Source organism: Peromyscus leucopus, chromosome 12, assembly GCF_004664715.2.
Source record: "Peromyscus leucopus breed LL Stock chromosome 12, UCI_PerLeu_2.1, whole genome shotgun sequence".
Taxonomy (NCBI): domain Eukaryota; kingdom Metazoa; phylum Chordata; class Mammalia; order Rodentia; family Cricetidae; genus Peromyscus; species Peromyscus leucopus.
The window spans coordinates 19,844,781-19,867,194 of record NC_051073.1 but is presented as its reverse complement, the minus strand read 5'-3'; the positions used below and the strand labels follow the sequence as shown (position 1 = coordinate 19,867,194).

Genomic DNA, 22,414 nt, shown 5'->3' with positions numbered 1-22,414 from the left:
TCCAATCCTGGAAGGGAAACATTGACTTGGTCTTAGTTTGCACTAACGAGTACCCCATGCCTACCAGAACTTAAGAGCCAACTGCTGAGTGATCTGTTTTCAATAGTTACAGACTGGGAAAGCTTTACTGTTGAAAGCTTTACTATTAGATGAACTTAAACTCTAAAGCAAGGTAGAGTAGTGAATAAAGGTCATCGTCTTATACAAAAAACTATCTAAAATGCAGATGAATTAACAATCAGCTTTCCCAGGGCTGGGGAGATGGCTTAGTGGTTAACAGCACTTGCTGCTCCTGCAGAGAACCCAGGTTTGATTTCTAGAACATGCACAGGGAGGTTAAGAACCATTTGTTAACTCGTTTCAGAGGATCTGATGCCCTCTTGTGGTTTTCCCAGGGATGGCGCACAGGCACAGACATTCTTGCAGACAAAAGACCCATTCACATAAAATATAAACAAATCAGTCTAAATATTGGCTTTCCCCAAGCATCATCTCATAGTTGCCAGAGCTAGTTAAGGATTCATGTCTATCATATTTATGTGTTCTGGGTATGCACATGCACGCACAAGTGCCACAGCATTCATGTGAAGTCAAAAGACTTGTCGGAGTTGGCTCTCTCCTACCACCATGTGGGTCCTAGAGACATGTCACCTGGCTTAGTGGCAAGGGCCTTTACCCACTGAGCCATCTGGCTGACTATAGATTTATATTTTGCAGTACTGTGCAGAGTTCAACTTGGTGAGTGATAATATTAATGCTTCTCGTCCTGAGTGGCTATTATACTTCAAATTTCCCAACAAGTGTATATACCTGCAATATAAGCAAACTAACAGAACAAATGCTGTCTTTCCTTACAGAACTATTCTAAACTTTCGAACTGCCCATAAATCTGTCATTATCTCCATAAAAGCCTCCAGTACTCACAACAGCACAATGGCCTTAGCAGTTAAGCTTATTTTTCAGTGGGGCATGGTGATACATGCCTGAAGTCCCAGCACTAGGGGATATCATTTGAGATCAGCAATTGGGAGACAAGCCAGGGAAACTAACAAGGCTCCTAGTTCAAAATACACCGTTTCTTTTATTTTGCCTCCTCATTTTAAAACTAATCTTCCTTGTGATGCCATTACCAGCAGGAAAATATTCAGGGGTAAAGCTGATATTGTGATTTAGAAATATGCTAAAATTGTTATGGCTTAAAAGTCAGAACGCAATGACATTAAAACTAGGAATCCCTGCTGATTAAAATATGGTTCCGGATGAAGTTGCAAACAGTAAACTGCAGTATTAAAACGACTTCCTACTTTGCGCACGCTTTATCAGCACTCGAGCAGACAGCGATCTCTGTGATTCGAGCAGCTTACAAGTGACTCAGAAAGCGCAAAGTACACAGAAAATGTCTCGAAAAAAAAAAAAAAAAAAAAAAAAAAAAAAAAAAAAAAAAAAAAAAACGACTTCCTATTTCACACCACTGGGTTTTAACTTCATTCTATTTTCTGTACTTAAATAGTAATTTAAGAAGTTGGCAACAGAGCTGGGCATGGTGGCAAACATCTTTAATCCCAACACTCAGGAAGCAGAGGCAGGCGGATATGTAGATTTCAGGCAAGCCTAGTCTACACAGTGAGTTCCAAGACAGCTAGAGCTAAGTCGGGACCGTATCTCAAAAAAACCAAAACCAACTAAATGAAATAAAGGGGCCTGACAACAGGAATGTTTGGAATAGTCAAAGCCTTTTAATCAGTTACTAGGAAGTTGTTTGTGGTCACTCTTGGTTACGTTGAATAATTTCAGAGTAAAAATTTAAAGGTCAGAGTGATGGTCAAAGTATTGCTGATCTTAGTTTTGTTAAGTTTATCTTTAGAATTCCCAAACTCATAGATGGTTTTTCTTCTTTTTTTTCTCTGTAGTTCAAGTACACTTACCAGACCGATGGGATTACAGTGGTATAAATACGAAGGACTACTGAAGAATCTGCAGTACCATACCTTTTTACTTTAGAACTCGAGTAAAGACTAATGCTTTTGGGGGAAAAGCACAACACATTCCCCCACCTTGTGTTTAGTTTTTGAGATTAGGTCTTATCTCGCCCAGGCTGGCATCAAATTTGATGTGTAGCTAAATAAGCCCTGACGTCCTGCTCCTTCTGCCTCAACCTCTCAAATTGTGGGATTACAGGTGCTTGCCACCATACCTAGTTTACACAGTGGTTAAGAATGGCTACCAGAACATTTCTGCTTTCTCTAATGGTATAAGGCATGTAAGTCAGATGTCCTATAAAGTTATTATGGGCCAAAATCCTGGTGACAAAGGTCCCATGTATTTGACTTTGATAGTTATTTTATTATATTTATATTTTCAACTAGCTACTGCCAGTAAATATAGTTTTTTTACATGTATATTTTGATATGTGGCCTTTGGGGAACATATGTTCAATAAAAATTGTTTTTTTAAAGAAACATTTTAGATTATTTTCTTTCCTAAGTATCTCTTCTGCCTTCTCCTTTTCTTATGTACAGAACAAAACCACACATTGTCATGCCTCAAACTACTTTTTATTTGCAACTACATGATTTCACGCAATTCTTCTAAATAATGACATAAAATAGATTTCCTGTGTATAAATAACTTACATACTCTCCATAAAGTAAATGCTCAAAGGTGCTAGAACACATCGCCCACTCCTACAGTGTTTTTGTATCCAACAGAGTCAATGCACAATATATAAATACTTAAGTCCAATAGTAAAAACTCAGGCACTTGACTAACTTTAATAAAGTTTCTCAAACTATTTCAATGTATCTAAAGTGCATATATATACTTTTTTAAGAAAGATTATTCTCAGTAACTTTTCTATAAAAATAAGTTTGATGGTTTGGTCCATCTAACTTCACTACCAGTATGAACTTTTAGTATATCTTAAGGTATATTCTTCCTTTCTTTCAACATGACATCACCACAATCAAAAGGAACTAGTGAGGTGCTAACATGTGAGGATTAATCCAGTGATTCCGGTCACAGTGCATTCCAGGAGGAGGTACCCAGGTCACTGGAATCGGACGGTAGGCTTTATTCTTCCTTCCTGGGTTGGGATAACCAAATGGCACAGGAGGTGGATAGTGAGACTGATGGCCATTCCCTCGGTACATTCCTGGCTTTTTTCTGGGCAATGGGTGCCACATAGGAAGAGGTGGGAATATCAGTTCTGAAATCTGTAGCAAAGAAAAAGCATCGAGTAAATTCAAAGGAAAAAATAATCCACGTTTTCAGTAAAGACTAAGTTTCAGGCTGCTAACAAAACACAAACTATCACTCATCTAGGAATAGGACTCAGGGACATCCCTTTGGTTAGGTTTAAATATGTGAAGAAAGAAAAACCACACCTTATTAATAATAGGTCACATGATTTTCTGAATGAAGAAAAACCTAAATTAAAAATCTTCAAGCATCAAAGATGCAAACACAGAATGAATGGCAACTCCTAAGAACACAATAGGTTTTTTTTTTTTTTTTTTTTTTTTTTTTTTAACAGTAGATAAGCAAGGAGTCACTCATGGAACTTTGAGGCACAGATTTTCATGCCCCAGTCCAAGGTCTACTACAAAATAATGAAATCTTAGGGACAGAGGCCAAGTATTTCGACAACACTTTTCAGATCATTCTGCTGTAGCTTGTTTATTAGTACTTGGGCCCAAGAATCTTAGAGTATACTCTAAGTCAGGCAGGGGACATCAAGTTCACATTGCTTAAATTCTTATCAGCAGTTTTCAACTTCTTTGCTTAGAACATTATACCGTATGAATTTCAGATTTTGATTCTAATCTGTCCCTCTAAATGTGAGATGTTCTTTAATAGTTAAAATTCTGTAGAGCATCTAATTCAAATGGTACAAATGGCATGAACCAATTTTGTGCATATTTGAAAAGATTCTGTATTTGTACCTCTGTGCACATCTAAACCCCCCTGCAGTTTTTACATTTTCTTAGTAGTGCTTAGGAAGGAGTACAATGCTGACAAGTAGAGCAGAAGGAGAAATGTCAGTTTATACGCCTTATGAGATCCAGCTGCTTTCATTGTGTTTTGTGTTTCATTGAGAACAAATGCGAGACAACACATTTTCATGTGCTTTCTGGCATTCATGCAATTCTTGCTCAGTATTTATAACTTCTACTTATTTCTTAATTAGGTCATTTGTCTTTTATTGCTATTATTACTGCTATTATTGTTATTGTTGCAATGCTGAGGATAGACCCTCAGGTCTTGTGCATAGGAGGTGAGTGCTGTACTACTGCTGTATCCCCAGTTCTCTTTTCCAGTTTTTATTCTGAGACAGGCTCTCACCTGCCCAAGCTGGCTGTGAACTTGTGATCCTCCTACTGTTTCAACAGGCCTATTAATTCTTTTGGAGGGTTTTTTTTTTTTTTATAAAACTATATTCTGAAAACAAATCCTTATTAACACATGTGTGTAACAAGAATATACTTTCTGTGATCTGATCATTTGTTTTCTAATGTTTTCTTCTGGTTACTTACTAAAAATGTTTAGTTTTGATAAAAATCAATTTTTTTATGCTTTTTTGTGACTCTTGGAAGACATTTTCATGATAATTCTCCATATTTCTTCATATATAAAACATAAAAAATTTAGCTTTCTTATATAGAGAGAGCTATGATTATCTTAAATCCATTTTTTGGTGCATGACTATTAAGCAGTGTTGGGGAATATTATTTTAAGGTGTGTTACTTTTATTTATGTTGTATTTGTTTAACTCTATGAAGCTGTTACTGTGCCTGTCTAAAACACCTGATGGTCTAATAAAGAACTGGCCCATAGCAAAGCAGGAGAAAGGATAGGCGGGGCTGGCAGACAGTATAGGAGAAAAATTTTGGGAGGAGGAGGAGAGGTGAAGGAGTGAAGAGAGGAAGAAGTAGCCAGAGAAGGAGGACTCCAGAGGCCAGCCACCCAGCTATACAGCAAGCCACAGAGTAAGAGTAAGACTTACAGAAGTAAGAGAACGGGGAAAGCCCAGAGGCAGAAGATAGATGGGATAAGTTCATGAAAGCTGGCTAGAAACTAAGCTAAGCTAAGGCTGGGCATTCATAGTTAAGCATAAATCTCCATGTGTGATTTATTTGGGAGTAAAAAAACAAATAACAACAAGGCAGCACTTAGTTCTATTTTTGGCCTTTCCCATCCTTGTTTTAGAACCCATTCAAAGACTTTCCCTCTAATTGCTCTGGCAGCCCAGTGTGAGAGCGGTGAGTGGGGTATATGTATAAAAGTGAGCTTATTCTGGAATTTCTATTTTGTTCCAAGGGTATATCCTTAAACTATTAGCAATCTTGATACATAGAATAGTTTTATATTCATGTCATCCCTCAAATTTTATTTTCTTAAAAATCTAGAATCAACGTGTTAGTAACTTTAGGATTTTGATTGAGTCCATAGATCATTTTGGGGAAAGACTGAGAGCTGACTCTAAGAGTAATTTCTAGAAACACTATAGAACAAACACCTTCCCCTGCCAGGAACTATGAATGTTAGTGTCTTTATTAGATACTCCCCCTTTAGAAAACAACTAGAAAATGAATAATCAAAATCTCATTACACCCACGTGTTAAGGACTTGTTTCCAGAATATACCTTAAAATACTACTCCAATTACCAAACAACCCGCTAATCTCAGAGTCAAGATAAATAGTCCGGAGGTTAAAGTAGAACTGTATCAACTTCTACACAAGGGCTTAGAGGGCTTAGACAGGAGTATTGTTTGTCCTGTGAAATGTTTTGTTGAGGAGTGGAATGCTAAAGAGAAATGTTTTCCAAAAAAAAGCATGTAAGATACCTTAATTTCTTTCCATTACTATCTATTAACATCTTCCTATTATTCTAATAGGCTTTTGTAATAGGGAAAGATAAATGTCACTTGGTTTTACACTTAAAGGTCAATTTCCTCACAAAGACTTAACAGCAATCAGTTTACTTTGGGACTTATATTTTTTGCTTGATTGAGTAAAAATAAAATCACATTTGGATGATTTCCAGGAAATAAAGGTAATTTGTAATATATAATGCAACATACTGAGAGAAAAAGGCCCTAAATATTTATGATTTGAAAAATGATCTGAAAGGCAGCCACAAACAAAACAAAAGCAAAGGAGAGTAACCACAGCAAAGCCTGGTGGTGAGCACCCCATGGAAGGGCACAGGACAGGACACTGGAGGGAAGAAATTACTGTTATTTTATACTGTTGTTTGTTTTCAAGACAGGGTTTCTCTGTGTAACAGTCTTGGCTGCCCTGGATCTTACTCTGTAGATGAGGCTGGCCTCGAACTCAAAGATCCTCCTGCCTCTGCCTCCCAAGTGCTGGGATTAAAGGCCTGTGCCACCACCACCTGGCACTGTTAAATATTTTACTGTTTGTATTTGCAAGTTCTTTTTTTTTTATAGTTGTAATAAATTATTTTCTAAAAACAGTTTTGCTGAATGAATGTGGTGGCACATTCTTTAATCCTAGCACCCAGCGGGCAGAGAGGCAGATAAGTCTAGATTAGTCTGGTCTATGTAGTTGGTTCCAGCCCATTTACAGCTAACACAGTGAAACCTTTCCCTAAAAGAAAAGTTTTGTAGAAAGGAAGCCTGTGTTAAAGTATAGACATATACTTCCAATACGTGATAATCCTTTTTATCCTTCCTTTCAATCCAAGGAAAGACAATTAAACGAGAGGAAGAAATTACATTTCAATCAGGAAATATTCATTATATCATATGAATTTGAAAGTTTAGTTTTTCATACTCAAAAGACTCTTATTAGGTAAAAGTTTTTGTATTATGCTAACACTGTTAAGTTACATCTAATTTAGACTAATAAATGAAGGTACATTTTAAAATATACTAAAAATATAAAGAAGTACATATAGAGAATAAAGCTCCTTAAAACATCTATATAAATGTCTGACTGAAAATACTTGTTTTCCTTTTGTTAAAAGACTATTGCTAGTCAAAATTCTAGAAAGTAATTAAACATTTTTTAAATATATAGATATAAAGTAAATGAATCTGTAATGTAAATGCATTTGCTATATGATGCTTCCATGGGTAGAGCAGTAAGGATGACTTTCTTTTCGTTTTTACATAAAAAACTAACCAAAATATAATTCAGTAAATAAAATTTATCTTTAATGATGGAAAAAGGGAATAAGACAATTAACCTAAATATATAAATGAAATATTAAAATATAAAAAGTTACTGGTGATTTTTTTTAAATAAAAGGACTTTTTAATATAACCAGGAGTATTTATTATGAATTCTCTTTTGGAGGACAGCATATTTCTTTTAAAAATATACTTATTTTAGTTACTGAGGAGTGGAGTACTTTTTTTTTAAATGATTTATTTATTATGTATGCAGTGTTCTGTCTGCATTACACGCCAGAAGAGGGCACCAGATCTCTCTCATTATAGATGGCTGTGAGCCACCACGTGGCTGCTGGGAATTGAACACAGACCTCTGGAAGAACTGCCAGTGCTCTTAACCTGTGAGCCATCTCCAGCCCCAGAGGAGGGGAGTACTTTTGATAAACTGACTCAGAATGCCAATTTGCAGCTCAGAGAAGCAGCTTCCTCTGTGTGTGTGTGTGTGTGTGTGTGTGTGTGTGTGTGTGTGTGTGTGTAAAAGGGAAAAGCTCAGAGAAGCAGCTTCGTGTGTGTGTGTGTGTGTGTGTGTGTGTGTGTGTGTGTGTGTGTATAAAAGGGAAAAGCTGAGATTCAGAATACTCAACAGAATCCCTGGCAAGTATAGCATGGCTAGCTGGAGTAGCTGTAACCTGCTAATGTCCAGTAACAGGAAGTGTCCCATGGTCACCTGGTACACAGGGCTTGGTGTTGCAGTCACTGAACTCGGTTTCACTTCCACTTCCTTGCTTGTTTCTTCATCTGAAGAGGAGGATCCTGAATGATAATCAGAAGTCACCTTATCAAGAGCCCTGCTAACTTTCTTGGAAATCTCATCCTTGTTCTCATCCTCATTTTCAAAGCTGGCAACGATGAATGCATTGTTTTTCTCTCCATACCTAGGTATACATAAAAAACTTACAAATCATATAAAAAGCAAGAAACGTTTGTAAAAATAATTAAACAGGTCTGGTCATGCCACTGTTCCACAGCAATAAAGGAACCATTCCAGAACTAGACTGTGCACATTTAATATTCAAAGCACAAGTAGGTTGTAATTTTCTTATAGCTCGTCTATTGAAGTATAAATAAAAGTGGCTATATTCTTCTCTACTGACATCAAACAAAAAGTGTCTGAAACATCACAAGGGATCTATCTTTTTATTATGTTTTGTATGTATCAACGACAATTTATTACAGCAAGATTTTTTTCTAATCTATTTCTAAATGGCCACTGTCCAAAATCAACTGGAAATTTCCTATATTTACTTTGACAGGGCCTGTGGGTTTTTGGAAGAGTGGGTAGGGAGATGTTATTTTTTGTTTTTCGAGACAGGGTTTCTCTGTGTAACAATCCTGGCTGTCCTGGAACTCATTTTGTAGACTAGGCTGGCCTTGAACTCACAGAGATCGACCTGCCTCTACCTCCTGAATGCTGAGATTTGATTGCTGGGAATAAAGATGTATGTCATCACCATCCTGCTAGGGCCTGTGTTTTTTAAATTTACATACAGACAAAAGATTTCTGACAATTACTATAATTAAAGGGAAAATGATGAAGATAATAAAGGAGATTTGCTTGAATTATATTATGTTATTGAAATTTACAGAACAACTGATCACCTTTAAAAAACTTTTTAAGAGGCCACTGATCCTAGCACTTTGTAAGCAGAGACAGAAAAATCATGAGCCTTGAAGCTAGTGTGACCAATTGCACCCACCAAATCTCTTTGGGCCTTAGTTTCCTATGAGGATGAGGAAGCAGTAGTACTTCTGGGCCATCTCTCCAGCTTAATCCAGCAATTCTGAATTTAAAATGCCTAGCAGTTTGGGTGAGTTACTCATAACACAGAATACATGTAGTATATATAATTTCACATTTACTTAAAATGTGAAATTGAAGCACATCTTCATTTTTTTCCCCACTAGTAGAGTTAAAATTCAGGGAAACCAGAAAGGCAGAGAATAAATTACTGCCTCTGTAGAAACAGAAATCTACTACAAAGGCATGCATATAATAACTGAAGGACCTGTTGTATTAACTAACTCTGCTCTCTCTGATAACCAATTAAACTGCACATCTTTGTTTATGTAGTATTTTGGAATGAGGGCTTCCTACTAAATGAAACTACTGGCTACATTACTGTAACATTAAGAATATACAGTTAACTCCTTATAAGAATTAGTAATGGACAACTTTTAAACTTTCCATCTCAATGCTGTATTGCTAAAATATCAAGGCTAACTTAGTTACTATGAAACAAATCGATACTTATCTAATGCTCCTTAACAGAAAAAGATTGTAGACATTAAAGTTGTAAAATAATACTGAACAGATAAAGTTGCCAGCTATTCTTAGATTCTCTTCATAGGGAAAAAAAAATCTATTTTATTATGTATCTTCAAATATTTCACCAAGTGATAACCTACTAAGTTCCATGTTATTCTATGACAAGGAAGAATGCTCTCTCTAAACACATCTCAATTTTTGTTATAGCACTTTGGCCTCAAGTATACCAATGCATTATTTCTTATTTTTAATTTTAATTATGTATACGTTTGTGGGTATGTTCAAAGAGAGTGCTGGTCCCCTTGAATGCTAGAAGCATCACATCCTCTGGAGCTTAAGTTGGTTCTGAGCTACCTTACATGTGTGCTAGGAACTAAATGAGTCCTCTAGAAAAGTAGTACATGCTATTAACTATTCCTTCAGCCCCAAGTTACTGTTTTTGAAGACAGATATATTTCAATTATATATCTACTACATCAGCACAGTTCTAATTTTCAGAACATTTTTCCAGTTTGGGTTCAAAAACACATTTCCTTATCTCAGTGTTCTCTATTAACTTACAAAGATCATATTGTTATGTTCTTTGGAAGGGTTCTGTTATCAGGGTGTATACACTACAATATTAAGCTAATTTGTATTAGCTGTTTAAAAAAAGCGACTACATACCAGGCATGGTGGCTCATGCTTTTAATTCCAGCATGGTGGAGGTACTGAAAATAAACTAATATGATAAAACAAGAGTAGGTTTTTATTATCTGGCATTATTAAGGATGAACTACCTAGCTGGGCATGGTGGCACATACCTTTGCCTTTAACCCCAGCACTTGGACCTCTGTGAGTTTGAGGCCAGCCTGGTCTACAGAGGGAGAACCAAGACAGCCAGGGCTACACAAAGAGACCTTGTGTGTGTGGTGGGGGATGGGAGCAGTATATCCAGTAGTATATGGGAGGTACGGGGGCAGAGTAGAGAGTGAAATGTAAGGGCTGAAGAGAGGGCTTAGCAGGTTGTTGCTTTTCCAGAGGACCTGGGTTCAATTCCCAGCAACAATATAGAGCCTTACAACTATCAGTAACTCCAGTTCCAAAGTTCCATTGCCCTATTCTGGTTTTCTCAGGTACCAGCATACACACAGTGCATAGACATACATTCAGGCAAAGCCCATACACAATGTATCCTGTGTAAGAAATATGTATAGGTCTTTATGGAAAGAAACTGAAGGAAATAACACAAGCAAATGAAAGTTCAAACAATGGGGTTTATGCCAGTTACACACAAAGACTGTAAAGTTTGTAACATCTGATATTAGGAATAATTTTTTTTTTTTTGGGAGACAGGGTTCTCTGTGTAGCTTTAGGGTCTGTCCTGGAACTCGCTCTGAAGACCAGGCTGACTTTGAACTCACAGAGATCCGCCTGCCTCTGCCTCCCAAGTGCTGAGATTAAAGGCATGTGCCACCACAACCAGGCTTGGAATAAATCTGATAAGGTTATTGCTGATACAACTTTAAGCGGTTGTCAGTAATGACTCAAGATTAGGAGGGATTGGCTGTCCATCTCAGTGACACTGTGATGGTTCTTTATTTCGTGTAAACTCGGGTCTTTAGCAGGATTTCAGTGGGTAAAGTCTCCAAAGTAACCCAAATAACACTGAAGTTCTTACTCAATCCCACAATCTAAAACTGTCTTGACTGTCTCTGATCAAAACTTGACAAAGCTTAGTCTTCCTTTTTCCACAAACAAAACAATGCTGAAAAAGCTCTGCTTTCATGAACCTGTAACCTCCCCAGTTTTCCAAGACAATACCCTTATATCCAGTAGTCACTGGGGTTTTGCTGATAAAACTTAGGATACACATGCATTTTTTTAGTATTACTTATCTTCATTACAGATGAGGTTAAAGGCTGTGACCATCGCTATGTATATAGCTAGATTCATATCAAAAAGCAACTTCACTATAATCAATGGAGAGGCCAACAGAATTGTACTTTCAAAATAAAGAGAAAGTCCCCATGGGCACCATCATAGGAAAACCATGGGAGTTCATGCTACTAGTTGAATCCTGCTGCTTCTTCCTGGAGAAAACCAGCTTCCCTGCCCTGTCACCTAGTTACCCGCAATCCACCCTTCACATAGCAGCTCAAGTAACACCCACTCAGCAGTCTTCCTCGCTTTGTGCCGCTTAACACTGTATTTTGTGAAGTTTCTAATGGCACAAATGATACTATGCTGTAATTTGCTTACAATTTCTTCTCTCTTATTACCCTTTGAACTCCCTAAAGAATGTTGCTTTAACTTCTGAAAACTTCACCAAGTGCCTACTTTACATAATGTTTTTATTAAAAGTTGAAGTAGATTTCACATCTACCAGCCTTCTACAGTTGTTTGAGATGACAGAAGTAATTTCTATTATGGGAATACAATCTTTAGAATGTTACTAAGGCATCTGAAAACAGAAACGAGGCAGCGATGGAGCCCAACTACAGATCACTGTCCTACATTGTTTAGAATCAGCTTCTCCCAACTTGAAGAAAGGGGTGTGCCAGTCACATGAGTGCAACAGTGATAGGTGCCTTAGGTCTACACCTCTTGGTGTTAGTAAAATCCTTGGCAAGGTGCCAGGAAAACCTCTGAGTTCTTCATGGTATATAAAATAGATTCCCACCACCTTCAGAGGGTAATTTCATAAAGTTCTTCTGAGAAAGCCAGGCTGCCAGCTCCTGGCTGTAGAGAAGTAAGACAGGACACACAGGAGGAGGTTTGGTAAAATTGGTTCTGCTGCTAAACATGAAGACTCACCGACAGCACACCTCACATGGATCCACCCAGAGTGTGAGCTCTTTGGGCAAGCCCAGGTCACTGTACAAAATGCAGCTCTTCTCACAGGCTTTCAGGACATCTGGATCAACTCTCTGAAACTTATTGACACGAATGCATCTACAACAAAACAGAATTAGATTAATAGCTAGAATTGAATCTCATCATAAATCTTCTCTTATTCAATATATGAGAAAGTGAATGATAAAATTCCCTGATGGAGAACCTGGGAGATTCTTAAGAGTGAACTTCAGGCAAGAGAGGCAACATGAAGGCTGCCCAGCCTGGTGAAAACAGAAGAAAGTACCTGTGTGAGCCCAGAGCAAGCACCAGTCCAAGTTATCAGAGACCACTAAACAGTGCATAGACATCAAATGAGCAGAGACCAAAATGGTTAGAACTTAGAACTCTTAACAGTTTGGGGGGAGGGGGGACGCCAAGAGTCTCATGTATCCCAGGCTGACCTCAAACTTGCTATGGAGTTGAATGTTATTGGAACTTGTGATATACTCTCACTTCTGCCTCTCAAATGCTGGGATTAGAGGTAGAAACCCTCACACCCGCTTTATTACAGTGCAGGAGATCAAACCCTAAGCTTCATGTTAGGTAAGTACTCAACCAACTGAGCTATATCCCCAGCCCTGACATTACAAAGTTTTGCAGACTAAGCTGATAAAATCTGGAACTAATAAAACACTCCAACCAGTGCCTCAAATATTATTGGAACTTTTTTGTGACAAGTTTTATTGCTACTATTTTACATTCCAGGTAAAAACGTGAAATCCTAAGGGAGACAGCTTTTACTTCATCTATAATTGTCTCAAACGTAATTATTCAAGGACAATAGAACCATGCATATCACATACTTATTAATAATCCTAAAACATCTATTACTTTATTTGATGTAACTTGTATTACACAGGACTTCCTTTTATCTAAGTTGCTAAAATAAGTTAGTGAAAATTGAAGATTAATAAAGCCTGTTACATTTTAACCTAAAAAATGCCACGTTCACCAATGGAATGCAGAAAATATAGCTAGCAGTGTAGGCAGCACCCTATCATCACCTAACCTGTTGCCTCCTTGTACTGTACTAGAAAAAAAATTTAAGTTTTTTGCCAAGTGACTAAATAATATCATGAATACAAAAATGTACCTTAAAACATGCATTCTGCTTAAGAGGAAAAACAGGAGCTACAACAGAAAATATGAAATATGGGTTTGGGGATTTAGCTCATTGGTAGAGTGCTTGCCTAGCAAGGCCCTGGGTTTGGTTCTCAGCTCCTCGGAAAAAAAAGAAAAAAAAAAAAAAAGAGAGAGAAAATATGAAATGTATTTTATTGCTTTCAATCAAGACTCAACCAAGACAATCTGGCATTAGTACTACTCCTGGAATTTATCTACTGGGTAAAAGCTTAGATAAAGTGTTTCACTTCTCTACCACAACTGAGGATCTGGAATATGGACATACAAATGAACTGACAATGACCATCCATTATAATCTGCTTTTAGGATGAAGTGGATATAGCTCCGTAGTACAGCAATTGCTTGAGTTTCTGTTACTGGGCTCAATTCCAAGCACCCAATAATAAGAGCGATAAATTCTGTAACTAACAAAGACCACTCAACCAGTGTTTCAATTACTGGTGTAGTACCAATGTGATACTTAGTTTTTTTTCCCTGGAGACAGGGTTTTCCTGTGTAGCCCTGGCTGTCCTGGAACTTGCTTTGTAGATAAGGCTGGCCTTGAACTCAAAAAGATCTGCCTGCCTCTGCCTCTTGAGTACTGGGATTAAAGGCTGTGATATTTAGTTTTTAAAGTTTAGCTGTTTCATTAGCTGATTTTAATCTTCACTAAAAAAAGTTCTCATAAGACAACTATTTCTAGAATACATATTTCTAGAATATAGTAATTCTTTTTGATCACATACTATGCAATAGACAGCTTCCTATTAACTTTTTTTGTTTTGTAATTTCATGACCTAGCTATTATTTTAACCTTGTAAGGGAAAAAAGGAGGCAGGCATTTAAGGAACTTGTCCAATATCACACACCAGTGAATCTAGACTTCAAATACTGGCTAACAACTCCAAAGTTCATGTATAGCTTAGAAATAGTGTGCTTGCCTAGTGTGTATGATTTACAGCCTACAAAAACCCTCTCTCAAAGCTCAACCACAGTTCCCTATCATTTCTTTTTTTGTTGTTGTTTTCTTTTGTTTTTCAAGATAGGGTTTCTCTGTGTTACAGCCCGGTCCTGGATCTCACTCTGTAGATCAGGCTGGCCTCTAACTCAGAGATTTGCCTGCCTCTGCCTCCCAAATGCTGGGATTAAAGGTGTGCACTACCACCACCTGGCAAACTTTTCCATTCATTTATTTACTGAAAGCGTTTTTCTGTGTTACAGCCAGGGCTGTCCTGGAACTCAATCTGTAGCCCAGGCTGGCCTCTAACTCAGAGATTTGCCTGCCTCTGCCTCCTAAATGCTGGGATTAAAGGTGTGTGTTATCACCGCTCAACTCCCCCTTATCATTTCTTAATTGCACTACTAAAAATAACAAATTCAGAGTAAAAAATTATTTTATGGTCTATAAGATGTTGCATCATCTTTTTTATTAGATGGACCCATCCTTTGGATTCTAATGTTACACAGGTTCTTCAAGTTCCATGCACCAAGTACAAAGCAGTTGAGACGGTGGAGCTCTTCATGTTTATACATTGTAATCATGAGAGTGATAAAGAAGCTAAGCTTTAAAATCAGATACAATGCAAAGTTTGTTTTAACCAATTTAGGTACATTATATATTTTTATGCCATTTTTTTTTACCCTACATACTGGGACTACTTTTCTATTAACTGTTCTTTATATGCAAGATTATAAAAGTTACATGAAAATAGTATATTATTTACTTAATGCTGATGGTTCTTTTAAATTTTTTGGCAATTAAAATATGTAAGAGACTTTTGTATTCATCTATATTTGTCTACATTCCTGATTATGTTTCCAGATTAAATTCTGAGAATTAATGTTCAGAATATAAATATTTTTACAGGTCTTATATTGCCAAACTGTCCTCTACAAATATCTCATTTGTATAAAATGTAGAAAAAAACATTTTTAACTTACTAGCTACATGCCTACTTGTATTCATAATTGACCAACTTACTAGGAAACTTGGGTAAAAATGAAGAAACAGTACAGAAACTACGCCGGCTTACTCTGTCATCAGACTATCACACCCCAGCTGGCTTTAAGCCAGTACGAAACAACAAACACTAAGATCTGTAGCTGTCACTTCAGTCCTGGATCTCTCAAATAGCTCTGTACTTTAAGTGCTAACAAGAAGACCTTCTTATAGACGACCTCCTAAGTACTGGTCTGTGGGACCAACGGTAGGGACAACAAACGTGAACAAATAAGAGTCTTTCTGCAGTTGTCTGTCACCAGCTAACCAGTGTTGCACTTTAAATTCTGAGCCGTGTCCACAATCCCATTATGGTATGACAGCAAGTTTTAGGAAATGACTTATTTGGCTTCTCAGTAGATACATCTGTACCAAAGTGAGCATGCCGGGGCATGTTTTTCTTGTGCAGCTTAAAGAAAAGTCTGCTCTTCTAGCTGTACATGTAACTTACAATCAGAATATAAGGCAGTTCCAAGTAGATACTGTCTTCTTTCCTAGTGCCGAGACTATGGTGGACATGAGCTCACGAAAACCTGGTGTCATTCATAAAATCCCCAAGCCAGTATTTATCACCTGAAGTACACAGGTGAGGTACCTTCAACTGGCTTGTGACACAAAGGAGAGAATATAAATGAGATCATCATCGGAAAGGTCAAAAACATGTTATGCTAATTATCTTCTTCTGTTTGTGTATTGAGACAGGGTCTTTCGATATAGCCTTAGGTGTCCTGGGACTATGTAAACCAGACTAGCCTTGAAATCACAGAAATCCCACCAGCTTCTGACTCTGGAGTGCTAAGATTAGAGGCGTGTGCCACTATGTCTGGCTCTGTCTGATTATCTTATTTTCCTTTTTCTTTCCTTTTTGGTTTTTCCAGACAGGGTTTCTCTGTGTAACCCTGGCTGTCCTTGAACTTGTTCTGGAGACCAGGATGGCCTCAAACTCAGAGATCTGCCTGCTTCTGCCTCCTGAGTGCCAGGATTAAAGGGGTGTGCCACCACTGCCTTCTTCAAAAGAACATACAGCATGTACTTTACCTTTAGATACAATGCAACTAATTTCCCTCACTCTTAATTATCATGCTCATTTAGAAGAGATTAAGAATCCTTTAGATTTGTGAAAAACCCTAAGTACCCATGATAACAGCAAAGTGTACTTGAATAGGAGCCAGAGTATGCACAAAAACAAACTGACGAATCTAGAGCTCTGGCCTCCCAAGACTAAGCAATAGGATCCATCAGCAAACCCTTGTACTTTAAAATGAACAAGAAAATACCACAACACCCCAGAGTTTTGTATTTTGCAGATAAAATCATAATAGGCACAATGTTCTATACCTTTAGTCTCCTGGCCTTGTAGCCATTACACAAATTGATCTTCACTTAGTCCAATTCAACCATCCAATCTAACTCTTTACCTGTAGGCTTGTCCTTTTGATGGTTTTTCTGGATACCAGTGATTTTTATATTTCTCCTGAAGTATTTGAGTCAATTTCTCAGCAAACCTCTCAACTGCTTCTTTTTTCAACTTGTCATGTTTTCGAACCAGCCTCGTGAAAAAGAAGACAACAGCAGCAATTTCGTTCTTCATTTTTCCCTGTAAAGAACAAAGTGTTCTTAAAAACAAAACACAAATCCAAACAGCAGCAACAACAAAAACCTCACGCACGCACGCACGCACGCACGCACGCACGAAAATAAAGTTCTGTACAATATGCCCCCTTACAGCTCTCCCCTCACCTTTCAATTTTACCTTGTATACATGTCCAGTAATAATCACTAATGTTTTTTCATACTCAGAGACCTCTTAGGAAATACTACTGGGATTCTTACTACTTAGTTTTAAGCAGTAGTTCAGTGAAGAACACATCACATTGCTTCTGATGACTAAAATAAAACCAAGCAACACCCCAAAAGAATCAGTGTAATAAATATTACACCAGTTTTACTACATAAGTCAAACTCTAACTCAAATTACAAATTCGGTGAGATGATTTGAAACAGAAAACAGAAGAGTCCATTTGAAAATCTAGTACTCAGGGCTGGAGAGATGGCTCAACAGTTAAGATCACTTGCTACTTTGCAGAGGATTTGCATGGTAGTTAATAACAATCTGTAACTCCAGTGGGGGGTGGGGAGCTTTTAACCTTCCAGGGTACCAGGCACACATATGGTGGCCATACATACATGCAGGCAAAACACCCATACACATAAAAAGTAAAGAAAAAAAATCATTAAAATTTAGTACTATAGCTTCATTTTGGAGATTTGTAGTTCTCTCTAAAGGTTAAACAGCTATGACATTTCCAGTAATTTTACTAGCTAGAAGCCCAAGAAAACAAAAAACATATGCCCCCACAAAAAACATGTACAGATATGTCCATGACAGCACTATTCATACCAGCTACAAAGTAGAAACATTCCAAATACCCACCAAATGATGAACAAAGTATAGTATACACGAACAATGGAACTGGCAATTACAAGGGATGAAGTCTTAACATGTGGTACAAGATGGGAGACCCATACACATACCATGAAAAGGCAAAGCAGAAGCACACAATACCACATATTGAGATTCCCCTCATTTTAATGTCCAGAACAGGTAAGTCTACACAGAGAGTAATCAGACTGAGTGGCCTAGAGGCAGGAGGCGTGGAGGACCAGGAGGAAAGCTTCTAGTAGGTCCAAGGTTAATTTTCTGCTGTGATAAAAGTATTCTAAAACTGGGTACTGTCCTGGCTTTACAACGCTGACTTGTTTATTTCAAATGGATGAGTTGTATATATGAATTATACTTCAATAAAGCTGTTACACATTAAAAGTTTTGTTTTTTTCCCTGCACTGAGTGTTTTATACATACTCTTTCAGGAATATATATATACACATTTTTTTTTTCCTAAAAAGCTTAGACAACACAGTGAGTATTAAAACATAGTCAACAGAACATAAATTCAGGATCACTCAAAAAATTAAATAATCAGTCACGTTTTGGAGCTGCATTAAGGACTCTTAAAATAGAAAATCTGATTTGTCATTGATTAATCCACAAAGGCTGTTCTGGGGTTGTTTTGAATACATATATGCTTTGAGATGAGCTCATTCATTTGGCAGATGAAAGTAACTTGGAGATCTTCAGATGCAGCATTTCCTAAGTAACGTCATCTTTCTGGGCGCCAATGACAGGCCCTACTGTATTGATTATAACTGCGAACTAGCTTCACAACAGCCGGTTCTAACAAATCAAAAACAACGACAAAAACTCAGGAGCACCTGGTCCTTTCAGCTTTCTTTTCTCAAACTGCTCTTTTAAGTTTCTTGTCTAATGCAAATGCAAACAAGCGACCTCACTGTGAAACAAATTCTATATAGTTATCTGAGCTGTGTCCTGGCATGGGAAGATAAGATGCCCAAACCTTCCTCTTGGACTCTCCGAAGGCCAAATTCACCTACTGCTATCACCGACTGGTGGATGGAATCCTCACAGAACGGTGTGTGTGGGCACACAGAACTTCAGTCTACTACAACCGCTGTACAACCTCTCTTCCCCTGAAAAATGTGAGGTACGTCCCCACTTCATGAAGCTTCGTTTACACTTCATGTGTAGCACCTATGACGGAACAGAAAACCCACCGGCACTGAATACACACTTTGGGCAAGAAAGTTGCTTGGTGGAACGACAGGAACTCCACTCCCCCAACAAAAAGAAAGACTTACAGGAAAGAAAAGGACTGACTGATTCCTAGAGCATTCTCATTCATCAATTCGGCCAGTATGTGCCACATAACAAGAGTTTGGGGATGTGCTTTTGTTTGCTCCATTTCGTATCAAAAAATAAAAATAAAAAAGGAAGGAAAGAACCACTTAGTGGTTGCTTTTGGTTTGTAACAGAAGATGAGTCATACGGACTTATTTATTTTTCGGTTTGAAGGAATGATGACTGGAAAATTAACCCCCCCCCTTCTATCCGTGTTCCAGGAGCACCCAAAGGCAAAACGAGGGAGGGAGGTCTAAAGCCGGGAAGGGGGGTGGGTGGGCGAGCCACCACGGGAGGGACCCATCAGACCTGAAGCGTCTAGTGCCACCCACACTCTCCCCCCACCCACCCAAGCCCAAAGCTCCCATTTTCAACACCGCTTGGTGACGTCATCCCGGGACGTCGTCACCGCGGCGGAAGCTGCTCCTCAAGTTCTACTTTGTTCCACGAGCCCGGCCTTCTAGGAGTTTAGAACTTTGTAGTTTCCCCCCACCCCCACGCACACCCCCCCACCCACCCGCGAACGAGAGAGAGAGAGAGAGAGAGAGAGAAAAAAAAACGAGTCGCAATTTCTAGAAACAAATCCCTTCTCCCAGGTGGACGCTGCCAAGGTGGAGGGGGGCGGCAAGCGTGGTCGGCGGCGAGCCGGGCCCCCTGACCGCCCGGGGGCGGTGGTGGCCAGCGGGATCCAGATGCTGGATCCCGGCACGGGTGGGGGACCCCCCACCCCACCCCCGGACCCCCACACATACACACACACACACAAAAAAAAAAAAAAACACTCGGAGGGGACGGCCTGCGCGCCGCGTCCAACCTGTGCAAGCCGGCTCGCCCCTGCCCGCGCTCGCCCGCCCGCCCGCCCGACGCCCGCGTCGCCTCCCCGGCGGCGGCGGCAGGCGACGTGGCACGCGCCCGAGAGGAGGCGTCGCCCTCCCCTCCAGGACCCGCTGCGCCGCTGCTGCCGCCGCGCCGCGCATCCCCTCGGCCGCTCCGCTTTCGACGTGGCGGCGGGCGCGTCCCGACCTCCCTGCGCCCCGATGCCCGGGCCCGCCGCGTCCTCCTCCTCCCCGCGCCCGCCCGCCCGCCCCATCCCGCGCCCCCGCCCGCTTCCATGCCAGGCCCGCGCTCCCTTCTCCGCCACCAGCGTCTCCCTCGGCCGGCCGCCCGGCGGCCGGGCCCGCTCTCCTCACCGCCGCCGCTCCGGTGGGGGGGAAGGGGGCTGCACCCTGCACCCTCGCCGGCTGCGACCGCGTCCCGTGGCCGGGGGAGCCGAGCGCGAGTGCGAGCCACGAGCGAGTCCCGTCGTCCGGCGAGCGCCGCTGCCGCCGCCGCTGCTACCGATGCTGCTGGCTGCTGCTGTGGCTGCGTCGTCGGGCCGCCGCCGCCGCCGCCGCCGAGCGCGCGCCGACCAGACTGGCGGGCGACGGAGCGCGCGGCCCAGCCAGCCAGCCAGCGAGCGAGCCAGCGAGCGAATGAGCGAGCCTGCGAGCGAGCGCGGTCCCGACGCGGCGGCGCGGAGGGGCGCGGGGGGCCCCCGGAAGAAGGGAGGGGCGGAGGGGGAGTGGGCGGGGCCCGGCGCTGCGCGCGACCAATACGCGGGCTCGGGGGCGGGGAGCTCCGCCTGGACCCGCCCCCCCCCCGCCCCCGCCCTCCCCGCGCCTCCCAGCCCGTGCGCGTGCCCGGCGCCGGCCCGAGGCTGCGCGCGCTCCCGGCCTGGGTTCCGACGGCGAGGCTCGCACGAGGCTGCGGCGCTTCGCGCGGGAGCGCCCTCCCTCCCCCGCCCGCCCCCGAGGGCCTTGCCCTCCCGCGATGGGGCCGGCGGGATGCAGCCTGTGGGTTCTTCAGTCCCTCCTCCTCCTCCTCCTCCTCACGCGAGTCTCCCTCCCCTAGTGCGACCCCGCCTCCCGGCTGCCCGAGGGCAGGTTCCGTCCAGATCGCCACCTGGCTTCGAGGGCAAGCACCGAGGGCAGCCTGGCGCCGACTCTCCCCGTCCTTCCGGGCCCTGAAGTCACTGGCTGCTCCCTCCCCAACCCCCTGTGCGTGAGAAAGATGCTTGTGAGAGATAACTCTTACCTGAGCACTTTGCTGGCCCAGGGGGTGTCTCCATCTGAGCCTGGTAGCCTCCTGTTGAGGTTTTTTTTTTTTTTTGCATTTTTTTTTTCTCTGCTGGGCAGTGATTTAAGGGGCGGCCCCAGGGATGGCCCAATGGACGAAGCGCTCCTCGAGTGGCCAGACTTTCTATTTCTGAGGCACTTTAACTCAAGGACTTCCCAGGAATAAAGCTTAAGCCTTGACTAAACACATAAGAAAGGGGAACAATTTCTTTCCATCCCTGAGGCTGAACAGGCAACAAGGTGTTCGTGTGGTGAAAGCAGTGGATAAGTCTAAGGGGCCCAGAAAAACGCAAGAAGCTCATTAAAAGAAGACTAAAAAAAATGCAAATTTAAGAACTAATTGTTAAAGCTTTATCTTGACCAGATTTCTTAGTGTTTACTAGGCCTGGTAACATGTGTTAGCCTCATTCTATGGCTAAACTGTTTATTATTGATGTTGGTGATTATAGCCTTGGGCAACTTAAAAATGATCATTTTTGCCAGTAATCTACAACCCTCAAACTGTTATAAAACTAGTGTAATATGTGTTTTATTTGATGAGAAGCATTACTACGGTTGTAGAACCTAGGCTACTTCTCAGTTGAAAGAGGGGGCTGTTATAAGTAGTCCTTGGGCCAGTCCAGGAGATGCTCTAAGAGTGTTTTCATTGAAAACTAGTAATCACCTTGAGATTATTTTACTGATATAGGCCTTTAACTCTACAGTTTCATAAAATGGGTAGTTACAAACATTTTTAATTGTCAAGAAATTTCTAAATCTTTCTTGTTATTAATGTTCTCTGTAATCTCTCTCATTCATTTCCCTCCCTCCTTCCCTCCCTCTCTCTCTCCTCTCCTCCCCTTCCCTCCTCTCCCTCCCCCCTCCCTCCCTCCCTCCCTCTCTCTCCTCTCTCCTCCTCCCTCCTCTCTCTCTCCAGTATAACAGCCCTGGATCTGGCTTTGTAGACCAGCCTGGCCTCAGACTCACAGATCTGCTTGCCTTTGCCTCCTGAGTGCTGGGATTAAAGACTTTTGCCACCATGCCTGGCTAGAATCCCTGTATAAACTTATTCATCTGTTGCCCACGTGGTTCAGACAAAAGTG

At 40.9% G+C, this 22,414-nt stretch overlaps 2 protein-coding genes across 3 annotated transcripts in view; one reads left to right on the top strand and one right to left on the bottom strand.

Annotated features, from left to right (window-relative positions):
* The window catches only part of Cxadr (CXADR Ig-like cell adhesion molecule), a 57,027-nt gene extending 54,325 nt beyond the window's left edge, over nt 1-2,702 (top strand). Inside the window, 1 exon segment of the mRNA XM_028882126.2 lies at nt 1,911-2,702. Coding sequence (XP_028737959.1) covers nt 1,911-1,952 — 42 coding nt within the window. The 3' untranslated portion in view covers nt 1,953-2,702.
* Nucleotides 2,540-21,306, bottom strand: Btg3 (BTG anti-proliferation factor 3). 2 transcript variants are annotated; one of them, XM_028882128.2, is made up of 5 exons: nt 21,292-21,306; nt 16,880-17,058; nt 12,260-12,397; nt 7,865-8,072; nt 2,540-3,212 (listed from the first exon to the last, which is right to left on the bottom strand). In XM_028882128.2, the coding sequence occupies exons 2-5, from the start codon at nt 17,050-17,052 to the stop codon at nt 2,973-2,975; spliced, it is 759 nt and encodes a 252-aa protein (XP_028737961.2). In that variant the 5' UTR covers nt 17,053-17,058; nt 21,292-21,306; the 3' UTR covers nt 2,540-2,972. The 2 variants fall into 2 exon arrangements, with proteins under 2 accessions (XP_028737961.2, XP_028737963.1); XM_028882130.2 differs by lacking the exon at nt 21,292-21,306 and adding an exon at nt 20,409-20,489.
* Nucleotides 21,307-22,414: the final 1,108 nt, after the last annotated feature.

Coding starts and splice junctions, on each gene's coding strand:
- Btg3 (XM_028882128.2), bottom strand. CDS start 17,052: ATGAAGAACGAAATTGCTGCTGTTGTCTTCTTTTTCACGAGGCTGGTT. Junction 12,398..16,879: donor TCAAAAGGACAAGCCTACAG/GTAAAGAGTTAG, acceptor GTTTTGTTGTAG/ATGCATTCGTGTCAATAAGT. Junction 8,073..12,259: donor CCATGTGAGGTGTGCTGTCG/GTGAGTCTTCAT, acceptor ATGTATACCTAG/GTATGGAGAGAAAAACAATG.